Below are 11,607 nucleotides of genomic sequence, written 5' to 3'. Positions count from 1 at the left end.
TTCCAGTTATGGTGTGGCTCAACTCATAGCTCACACCTTTCATCCCTCCGGCTGGAATTAGTACACAGGCCCTTAGTACACACCTTTAATCCCAACAATGAAGGTAAGGGTAGCTTGAAGAGGGAAGCACCCATGTTTGAAAATGGCTTCTAACTGACTAACAGTCAAAGTGATGAAGCAAAGAAAGATTTGACAGAATAGGATATGCCCAATGCCCAACTCTCACAAGAAGAGGAAAGGGAAGCTACCTGAGGGGCAGCACAGGGGGTAGGGTGGAGGGAGGAGGAGAGGCAGTTTTACCAGGACAGTGGTACAGAGGCAGGTTGCAGAGAGAGAACAAGCTAGACACAGGTAAAGATAGAACATGTCAGAGACTGAGGAGCCAGAAGATTAGAACATTGCCAGAGTTAGTTTAAGGCTAAGCAGAGCAATTCAGGAAAGGGATAGGGGAAGTGAGGGCTGAGGCAGATTGAACAGTCATCTTGAGAGAACGGCTGAGTTGAACCAGCCAGCCAGAGCTCAGAAAGAACTAGAAAGGATGAGCTTATTCAGCAGTAAGTCTCAGGCTGAAAACATTCTAGGCCTAGGTGAGATTATATGAAGTCAAGAAGCTTCTAGGACCAGGCCTAGGTTAGCAGACGGAGGCAGAAAGCCTTGGAGACAACAATTACAACAGGCAAATAAAAGTTACTTTTACCACAAGTAAATTAAATCTTTAAATTACACTGAACTTTTGTTTGGAGGTCAGAGGACAATTTGCAGGAGTCAGTTCTATGCGTGAACTCAGGTTCTTAGGCTTAGCAGCAAGCCATTACCTGCTGAGCCATCTCACTGGTCTGCAAGAGGTTGTCTTAAAAAATAGACAAGCAAGCTGGTGAGACGGGGACTCAGACACTTCTGTTCCATCTTGGACACACATACACTAATAATAAAATTTAAAACCACAAACAAAAATAGTAGTGGGGATGCAGCTCAGTTGGTAGAGTGCTTGCCTAGTATACACGAAGCTCTGGGTTCCATCCCCAACACTGCAAGAATAAAGCGGAAGTGGTCATCTGCCTGCGTGCATGTGCACCTGGGATGCCAGTACTCTGGAAGCGGAGGCAGGAGGATCAGACATTCTAGATCCTATCTGCTACACACTAAGTCTGAGGCCAGCCTGAGACACATATCATCTTAAAAACAAAACAACGAAAAGTGTAGACATGGGTAAGCCAAAGTCAAAGAATGTAGACCAGCAGGCTCAGAGCGGCTGCTGAGTTAGCAGGAGGATAGATGGGAGATGGCTGGCGTCCAGGATTCCAGCACGAGTTATGGATGGGAAGAGAATTTTGTTAGACATTGGGTTGGAAAGATGGCTCAGTGGTTAAGAAAGAGCACATATTGTTCTTGTAGAGGACCTGTGTTTACTCCCAGCACCATGTCAGGCAAACACAACTGCTCTAGGTGATCTGACACCTCTGTCCTCATATGCACACATACACACAAATAAACAACTAGGAAAAGAAGTTGGGTTGGCTCTGTGAGTAAAACACTTGCAGCACAAGGCTGGAGACCTGGGTTCAGATTCCCAGAACCATGTATAAGTCATGTGTTTAATCGCAGTACAGGAAATGAGAGGTAGAGACAGAAGAGTCTCCATGAGCTCCATGGTCAGCTGACCTGGCTTATGTAATGGTTAAAACTGTCCAACTCCTAAGACTTGTTCTCTTTGGCATACACTAAGGCATATGTACCCCGAGGGGTCTGAGCCCACCACAGACACATATGGACTGGGGTATGGGAGGGAGAGATTGACTGGTTGGGTAGAGGTTGGGGGTGGCTGAGCACTTCACACCCAAGGCGTCTCCCACCTTCCTACCTGAGCCACATCAGCAGCAGTCCCTTTGGGGTCTGTGAAAGAGGCCTGCTCTCCAGCAGTTCCCTCTCCTTTCAGGCTTCAGGGCAGAGCTGGCCAGTGGGGTGCTGCCCTCTACTGCACATAGAAGGAGCTGCAGGGGAACCTGGCTGCTGGGTAACAACAGCCTCCTACCACAATCCAAAGGCCCTATCCTCTAGAGTTGGACAGCTGGGAATGGTGGTACACACTTGTAATCCCAGCACTGAGAAGGCTGAGACCGTTTTGCTTCAAGTTCAAGGTCATCCTGGGCTATGAGGAATGATACAGAGATATCTACTGTGTCTCAAAAAACCTGAAAGTCTGAGTTAAGGGTCACTTCTTAGGGGCAGCTGTCACATGACTGATCACAGCCTACTGTCACTGGAAGGCTCTGGCAGCTCCTGTGGATGGCCTGCGCTTCCTCCCTGACTCCATACTCTGGCTTGGTCCTTAGAGGCTGTGTGACCTTCCTGGTGGTCTTCTCCAAGGTGGGCCTGACTCACAGGGTCACAGCCCTGGAGCCCCAAACCCTTGCTAGGATCAAAACTCCCTTCGGCCTCACTCTCTGCCCTACTGTCCCTGTGCTCCCTCCATCCTGGGGCTGCTGGAACACTGACCCTGTACTGTGACCTCTGTCACAAAGGAAGCAAAGGAGGCAAAGGAAGCAGCTGACGCAGACGTCTCCCGGCCGAGGGCTCCCGGCTGGTTGCAGCTTCCCACCCTCGAGCAGCTTCCTTCATCCTGGGACAGGGTCATGGAGATCAGGCTGGCCCAGGACTTACTGTGCAGGTGAAGATGACCTTTGACTTGGGAATCCTCCTGCCTCAGCCTCTGAGGGCTTTCTGCATGCTAGGGCAGTAAGTACACTGTCACCTGAGCCACATGCCACATGCCCAATCCAGCAGCTGTCTTGGGAACCCACACCTGTCCCCAGTGTGGGTCCCCCTTCTGCCTGCCACAGCTGCCAGGAATGCCATCCCAGTGTGTACAGCAGCCAGCCTGGCCCAAGGCTGGGGTGGGGCCTGGCCAGTCTTTTTCTCCAAGCTTCCTGCTAGGGCTCAGGGTGATGTTTGTTCTGACATGGCTCAATGTACCCCAACAATCAGCATGAATTGGCTTTAACTGTAAATCACAGGCTCAGTCTCCTACAAAATATTTTATTTGTTATCATTGTCAGATAGGGTCTTGCTGTGTAGCCCAACCTGGCCTGGAACTTGTAATCCTCCTGCCTCAGCCTCCTGAGTTTATTAGACATCTCAGAACTTCTTAGACATCCGCTCTGCGGTCACAGCAAACGAGGTGCAATCTCAATGGTGTTAATCCGGAGGATGGTCTGTGGGTTCACAATGACTGAAAGAGAGAACCTTGTCATGGGCTCAGTCTCATGTCCTTCAGACAGCTGCCAGCCAGGTCCCTTGTTCCTACTCTGTTTATTTGATGTGTACCAACCACCTCACTCACTGTATAGGCTCCACCTACAGTTGTAAAGGCGGGGTCCAGTGACCTATGGTCAAGGGTCTGCTCTTACAGCCACATTGCCCTTAAGGCTTCCAAGGCAGGATAGACCGCTCACAATTGCCACTGTTACTATTTTGGGGGGATATGAGAGAGCTGATTAAAAATATTTGTTTAAATTGCCACAGTGGTGTGTGTGTGTGTGTGTGTGTGTGTGTGTGTGTGTGTGTGTGTGAGAGAGAGAGAGAGAGAGAGAGAGAGAGAGAGAGAGCATGCACTTATTAGAGGACGACTTGGGAGAACAAGTTCCTTTAACCAAGTGGGTTCTGGTGTCAGCAAGTGTCTTCACCTGCCAAGCCATCTCATCAGTCCTGGGCCTGGCTTGGGACAGGATCTTGCTGTGTTGTCCAGGCTGGCTGGGAACTGTGTCTCAGCCTCCTCAGCTCACAAGTGTGAGCACTAGACCTGGCTTTATCTGCTGTGGTATCACTCCCAGAGACAGGCTCTGTAGCCATTCCACCATCCTGGGCCCTTCCCTGGGGCACCTCTGTTCTGCAGGGATTGACTGGTGCTCTCTAACCTCTATCCATCCATGGACTCCCTACTGCTTTGAGGATGTCAGAACAAAGCAGGCAATGGGGACCAGCCACACCTATTAGAGCCTAGTAATTAGATGTTCCCTCAGGGAAAGGAGACTGACTCAGAGACGAGGACACTGGTGTTCCCTCCTGACCTCCATGCTCCACCTGGCCTTGACACCATACCTACCACCTGGCACTGCCCACCCATGGCTTCCATCACCACAGAGGACTCCTGCCAACCATCCCAAAGGAAGCAGTGCCCCGAGAAGTCACCATTAGGCTTCACCTGCCCTCTCTACAGGTCAGCAGTCTCAGGGCCCCACTCCTCTCTGTGGGAGAGCTTGTCTTTGCTTCCTGAGGCACTGTACCCTCCACACCCCTAAGCTGGCTATTCCCCCAGCTTTTCTCCTCACACTGGCTCCAGGGCCTCTTCAGCATCCTCAGCTTCCAGCCTTCAGATGAGCCTCCCCAGTTCAGTTCCTTAAAAGTCAGCCAGTAGGCCATGGCCTGGACCAGAGGGTGTTCGTATTTGGCACTTCCATGACACTGCTGGGGCCTATCCCTAAAGGGCTAATGAAGGCAGCAGCATCACAGGAGAGGACGCAGCCTGCCTGGCCTGGCCGACCGACTTCAAAGAGCACAGCTGGCTCCCCTGCTTCCTGCAGAGGTCATGGACCTGCTCCTGAGCGTCTAATCATGTCTCCCTTTAAAGCATCTGTGATGTCGCATGCACGAGCAAATGTGCTGATGACAAGACGCTGCCTACCAACAGATTCCTGTCCTGTTACTACCTCAGCCCGACCTGTGCAGGGTGAGCATTCCCAGCACGTGTGGGAGCTGCTTCCAGTTTTCCAAGACAATCACCACAGAGGATATGCCACTGCTATACCCCAGCAAGGTGGCTGCCATACTGGCATTGCAGCTGCTTTGTGGTCTGCATGTTACAATGGGGCAGTGTGATAGTCCTGGGGCACTTCTGATCCCACACAATGCTGGCACGATGACATTCCCCTGGCATTGCCCAGCTACTTGGCAGAGAACATGGGCACAACCACTATGTGCTGGGAGCACAGGGCTCCAGTACACTGTCTCACACTTACTTTTTTTCTTCCTGAAGTTTTTCCTTTTCCTAAATTTCATGTTGATTTTGGGCCATGATTCTGTCTTTTCAATGACTGTGGCTTCAACTCGTACGAGATCCTTTCTAGAAAGACAGAAGAGAAACAACACCATGACAGTGCACCTCCTTGATTGCCTTCCAGCTTCACCCACAAACTTTGGAAGCTCTACAAAGAATTACTCGTTTTGCAGTGGGATCTCATGCAGCCCAGACTAACCTTGAATTCTCTTTACACCCAAGGAATGAACCTCTGCTTTCTGTATAGGGACAATAGCCATGTGCCACATACAGTTCATTCATTTTGAAAACAGTGAGAAAGCATCGTAAAGAGTATTAAAAAAATATTTTAGTCAGGTGTGATTGCAGATAACAATATCTGGGAGGCAGGCACAGGAGGATGGCCACAAATTCAAGGTCAGCCTAGAGTTCTAGTCTAACCTGGGCTACACAGTTAAACTCTGGCTCAAAAACAAAAACAATCAAACACCAAACCCCACAAACAAAAAACCAACAAAGAAAAAAAAATTTCAATTAATTTTGTTTGTGGTGTTGAGAACACAACCTCAGGGCCTCAAACATAAGAGGTAGGCACTCTATCTCTGAGCCGAACCATCAGTCCTTAAGATGATCTGGAAGATTACACTGACTGCTGGCTAAGGTGGGCATGCCTTCCAGAGCTACATAGAAAGACCCTGTTCTCAAGAATCTGAGAGAGGGGGGGGAGGGAGGGACAGGCAGACAAAGAGAGACAGACAGAGACAGAGAGAGAAAGAAGAAAAGCTACATTATAATTAGTGACTGACAGTCACCCAAGTGGGTGTCTCCTGGGACATCAAACAGCCACCAGAATTCTACAGGAAGCTGCTGCATTAACTTTTACAGTGATGTCCGACAATTCCCAGTGGGCCTGACCACACTGTGTCCAGCCTGTGAACCAGCCCAGTCCTGGACCAAGCCCAGGATTTAGAAGCTCATTACCCGAGGAGTGGCTTGCCGAGGAGTGTGAAGTTGTCTGTCCCAACCAATAGGACCTGAGAAGATAAAATGGAGCAAATTTAATCCCTGGGTCCTCACGACTTCAAAGAGACCACTGGGAGAGGGTGGTGATGCCTGCACAGGAAACTGAAAACACAGAGAGCTCCAAGGCCCACAGTGGGGGGAGAGAAATGACTGGAGAGGCAGACGCGGAGGCTCAGGAGCAGTCTGGTCTACACAGCAAGTTTGAGGCTAGCCTAAGGATACGACGAGGAGACCATGGCTCAAATAAAACAACCAGATTAAGCTCCTTGGTGGCCATCACTGCTGCCCACACCGCATTGTGCTGCTGGAACTTCCCAGCCTCCCCTACAACCGCAGGTGCTAGAAATCCCGCTTCAAGCTCAACTGGAGGCTTATGTCTGTGATGGAGGCTATGGAGACACAGCTCGGCTGGATTGCCTCCCTCCAGCCCTAGTCTCCCTTTTGTTCTGTCCCATGCTGAGTCTAGCCCGTGCTGGCTGTGACTCAGAAAACCCTCAGCAATGCTCACTGGGCGCCAGAGTCCCTGAGTCCACAACACGGCATGCGCCTCACCTTCTCCAGCCGAATCCTCTCTCCACACTTGATGTCCAGCTCATTTTCAATGAGAATCAGGTCCTCAGCGGTCACCTTCCATTGGTGGCTGGCAAAGTGCACGACAGCAAAGAGTCGGCCGTACTGGCCCGCAGCGATCAGCTCATTCACCTTCTTCACAACCTCTGCGGGACAGTGGGCGGCAATCACTGGACAGGTGGATGGCCAGCCTGGCTCCCCTGTGAGGAGTGCTCCTGCAGTCTCTCCAGCCCTGCTTACCTACCCAGTAGGCAGGCCTGGGTTGGGCTGGGGCTCTCAGGAGCACTGGCAGGAAGTGTTACTCCTGCAGTTCTGGATCAGAACCCTCATCTTGTTTGCTTATTTTTTTTTAAAAATCAATTAAGAACCAGTGTACAAGCAGAACATGATGGTGAACACCCATAATCCCAGCATTTGGTAGGCTGAAGCAGGACTGCAGTGAGTCTAACCTGGACTACATCTCAGGGCGAGGCGTGTGCAGTCTAAGAAGTGAGAGGACACTTCTGTAGCCCTAGGAGCTGGATTCTATGCCTCTCAGCTGGCAGGAAGCCCTGCCCACCCCAGCATTTTCCCAGCCCCCACGGGGCCTGCCTTCCCTCCACACTCCTTCTCTGGCAGGCCCACCTGCCCTTCCTCCACACCCGTTTCTGTTCCTATCACTACTGCCCTGGCTCACGTCACAGTCCCTAGCCCTCATCTTTGCCCTGAGAAGACACCTACTGAACACAGACCCCCCAACCCTAGGCCAAGGCCTGGACACACAGGACAGACATAACCATTCCTGCCCTGGAGAAGGTCAAGGTCAGAAGCAGCTCCTGGCATCCTCAGTGAAGGCTCCATGAGGATGCACCAAATAGGCAGACCTCTCCTGTGGTGGTGCCCTGGACAGTGAGTGAGCACTGCCAGTCGGCAACAGAAGTGCTCCAGGGGACAGGCAGGACAGGCTGCACACACACAAACACTGCCATTCCTCGTCATGACATTCATGGATTCTGTTATCTGTGGCAAGTCCTCCCAGCAATCCCAGACCTCCAGGGGTGACTATACTTAGCTTGAACAGGTTCTCAAACAGTATTTTTAAATGCCAGAATATTCCCTGCAATGACGGGAACCTCTAGTTTGGGGGAAGTGGAGACTGACTCTTCGGCTGGCAACAGCCACGCTGCCTTTTCCTGACTTGTAGCCCAGGTCGCACATGAACTTGTGATCCTCCCAACTGAACACTGGGATGACGGGTTGCACTGATATATAACATAGCCGGAGATGGAGGTGCACCCATACCCCTCTATCACCTGACTGCTTCATGGCAGATGCTGGAGGGCTGTTTATGAAGAGAAGATTCATCATAGATGTTGGTGTTTATCAATCAAAATGAATGTGAGGTCTCATGTGTGCTGTGGCTTAGAGCACAGAGTTCATCACCCTGCTCTGTGGCAATGATTACCCCAGTGGCTCATGGGAATGGACACTTGGTGGTACCCTTTCATTTCCCTTTTTCTTCTGTTATTTTTGAGATACAGTCTCACTCTGTAGCCTAGGCTGGCCTCAAACTCTACGTAATCCTCCTGCCTCAGCCTCCCAAGTGCTAGGGCTACAAAGGCCACCCTGCCTAGCCACTGCAAAGTCTTACCTGCATGGTGTCTAGTCTCTTCAGCAGGGTCCGGCAGAACCACTTCTTGCCAGGGTGGTGAACTCAGGGAAGTCTTAGGAACATATCTGCAAAAGCCATTTCATAAACACACATCACATGCTCATGAAAGGCACCTTCAAGTCTCCCAGAAACAGCTGTGCAGTAGGCATCAGGAGGGTGTGTGCAAGTTTGCTATGGAGGAGCATAAAACCCACAACACTGATGTTGGCTCTACATCACTAGCATAGGGGTTTCAATCCTTCTATCCCCAGAGGAACGTGTAGACGTCAGACTAAGCCTCGCCTATGTCTGCCATTCATAAACACACAGGACAGCTCTGTACACATCTATGCAATGATAGACACCTTCACCATACCAGTTCTCAAGAGTCCCTAGGAACATAAACTCCATGGTCCACGGCCAGGCAGTGGCCTTGAGGGACCAGGATTCTCTAGAGGCTCTGTCCTGGGTGCCGTTAGGTCCAGTGACTGGACACGACAGAGCCAGATGAAGACAATACAAAGGGGCAGCTGGGAAAATGAAGCCAGGAAGGAGGGCTGGACCTGTCACAGGAGAACTGGAAGAACAGGCACTCAGTGAAGTGCCACTTGGGGTTTTTTCATGTTTTCAGACTCTGTTTTGTAATTTTCCTTCTGAGAATCAAAAAGGCTTCTGCTGCTGAGACTATCCACACAGTGAGGATACTGATATATTTTGGCCAAACCATCTGCTTGTCAGATGCTGTTCTGGGAGGTATACATATATGTAATCTATGCACACACACACATGCATTATTTCTGTTGAGGACAGAATTGTATGTGTGCATGTATGATGTATGTATACATATTTATGCTGAAGGTGGAACTCAAGGTTTCAAGTATGTTGGCCAAACAGGCTATCACTGAGCTGTGTAGAGAAATTTGTTATTTTGTTTTAATAACCAGGTTTTTCTGTGTAGCCCTGGCTGTTCATCTGCCTTTGCCTCTGCCTCCTAAGTGCTGGAGTTAAAGACTTTCCACCAAGTCTGCTATGACACCCAGCCTCAAATGTAGATGTTTTAACTTGAAGGTAACATTTACAGATAAATGGAAAAATCACCAGACCCACATTTTGGTATTTTACCCTTGTGGATATGAAGCACTCTGTGAATTGAACCTTCGAGAAGCAGACCAGAGAGAGGCTGTAAAAACAAGAGAAACATGGTGGGTAGTTACTATGATGATATGCACAGATCTGTTGCTGGTAAATAATTTCACCTACTGTATGACAACCTGCCTCTGAAAAAAGTCCAGGTGAGGACTGGGGATTGCTCCATGGGTAAAGTGCCTGCTATACACATGTGAGAGCCTGAGTTAAGGTCACCAGCATTAAAAATAAAAAGCCGGCACAGCACTGCCCTTCTGTTACCAGACTGGGGAGTAGAGACAGAGATCTTGGGGGCTGGAGAGATGGCTCAGCGGTTAAGAGCACCCGACTACTCTTCCAGAGGTCCTGAGTTCAATTCCCAGCAACCACATGGTGGCTCACAACCATCTGTAAAGAGATCCGATGCTCTCTTCTGGTGTATCTGAAGACAGCTACAGTGTACTTATATATAATAAATGAATAAATCTTTTTTTTAAAAAAAGAGAGAGATCTTGGGAGCTTGTGGATTACCAGTCTAACCAAATAGCCAGCTCCAGGTTCACCGAGAAACTTGTAGAAATCAGGTGGAGAGGGGCTGGAGAGATGGGTTAGTGGTTAAGAGTAACTGCTGTTCTTATAGAGGATAAAGTTTGGTTCCTAGCACCCACATGAAAGGCCAAGAGTTCCTGCAACTCCAGCTCCAGGGATCTGTGATGAACCAGCCTGCTTCCATCTTAAGCCAGAAAGCCATCTTATAGGAAGGAAAAACTAGGTTCATTCCTGTTTATGATTAAATCTGTTTCTCAAGGATTGGGTTATGCCCCACCTTAACTACAAATGGCTTTACACTGCCTGTTCCAGAAAACAGCAACCATACCCTTGTTTCAAAGTTATTATGACTACCTGTTGTTATGACCACCTTGCAAGGGCACCTTTGCTTCAGAAGGTTATTATAACCAATTTGTTACGCTATGTTCTGCTTCTGTAACCCCACCCCTCACTTGGAAACCTTCTACTCCTGAACTATAGAAACCTTATTTCATCCATGTCCAATGCTGACCTCCTGAACCCTGCCTTAGGCAGAGGAAGCCTGTGTACCCGAGTGAAAAAGCATGCTTTAATTAATTTGGCCATGATGATTTGAGTTGGTGGTCTTTCTCCTGGCATCTATGGATTAACATCTGAACTCCTCTTCTGGACTCCAAAAGCACCTTCACTCAAGTGCACAGAAAAGACACGCCCCTACCGCCACACAAACAAACATCCCAATAAATCTTTTTTAAAAAGGAAACGAAAAGGTATTAGACAATAGTGGCCACCTGACATCATCTGCTCTCCACACCAGCATGTGCACCCACCTACAAACGTACATACACATAATACATACACAAACCAAAAGGTCTGGGTCAAGAGTACACTGCTTAGTTACTAGTTATGTTTCAAGATAGTTCATTCCATGGTCTAAGGTCCTAACATTAAAATCACTCACTCCTTTTTTCAACATCATTTTTTTTCTGATCCGAGGGTGGCTAGCAGCCCGAGGACAATGGTCCACATTCAGGCTCTACTTAGCAGCTTCTAAGTTGCATCTCTACGTATGTATGACCCTGGGTAGGTCACTTCTCTAGGCCCATTTGTGTGTCTTTATTATGGGACCTAAACATAAGTTTAAGAGCACTTGTCAGTATTAACCAATGAACTGAAGGAACCACGTTCTCATACTCCAAACCCAGTGCAATATTCACGACGCTCGCAACCAACACACCAGGTACCAAGGCGAACTCAGACACACATGCGGCAGTCGGCAGAAGCACCGCTAGTTTCCTCCCACACCAGGCCTCCCTGGTCTCACCAGGTCCGGGTCCCTGGGATGCCAAGATGCTACGCCTACACACAGACACCAGCCGCCCGAAAAAGCCCGGCAATACGGAGGCCGCTATGGCAGCCGCCATTTTTCCACAGTAGCAACCGGAACCGGAAGCGGCGCGAACTTTGTGCGTCAACGCACAAGCCCAGTAGGGAACACCTGGAGGAGGGAAACAGGGATCCTACTGCAGATCTGCTTCAAGTCACTGGCTTGGCAGAGAGTACAGGAAACGGGCCGGTCGGAAATCAGTACCCTGGCTGGCAGCGCAGGTCCTTTGCGGACTATGGTCCGGTGGGGAACGCGGTCCGACAGGAACACGGGTCCCAATGGCCGAGCAGGAAGCATCAGTCAGGGGCTGCA

At 49.7% G+C, this 11,607-nt stretch overlaps 1 protein-coding gene across 2 annotated transcripts in view; it reads right to left on the bottom strand.

Moving 5' to 3' along the window:
- Window positions 1–11,496, bottom strand: part of Mrpl21 (mitochondrial ribosomal protein L21) — a 28,701-nt gene extending 17,205 nt beyond the window's left edge. The window contains exons 1-7 of one of the 2 annotated variants that reach the window (NM_001107567.1): window positions 11,233–11,496; window positions 9,378–9,435; window positions 8,256–8,341; window positions 6,608–6,771; window positions 6,014–6,066; window positions 5,016–5,119; window positions 3,018–3,229 (exon numbers count right to left, since the gene is read on the bottom strand). In NM_001107567.1, coding sequence (NP_001101037.1) covers window positions 3,165–3,229; window positions 5,016–5,119; window positions 6,014–6,066; window positions 6,608–6,771; window positions 8,256–8,341; window positions 9,378–9,435; window positions 11,233–11,332 — 630 coding nt within the window. In that variant the 5' untranslated portion in view covers window positions 11,333–11,496 and the 3' untranslated portion in view covers window positions 3,018–3,164. Of the gene's footprint in view, window positions 1–3,017; window positions 3,230–5,015; window positions 5,120–6,013; window positions 6,067–6,607; window positions 6,772–8,255; window positions 8,342–9,377; window positions 9,436–11,232 lie in introns of those variants that run through there. The other variant, XM_008760120.4, reaches the window with a different exon arrangement.
- Window positions 11,497–11,607: the final 111 nt, after the last annotated feature.

Source organism: Rattus norvegicus, chromosome 1 (assembly GCF_036323735.1).
Source record: "Rattus norvegicus strain BN/NHsdMcwi chromosome 1, GRCr8, whole genome shotgun sequence".
Lineage (NCBI taxonomy): Eukaryota > Metazoa > Chordata > Mammalia > Rodentia > Muridae > Rattus > Rattus norvegicus.
Note: the sequence above shows the minus strand (reverse complement) of the source record. Positions and strands in the feature narration are given on the sequence as shown.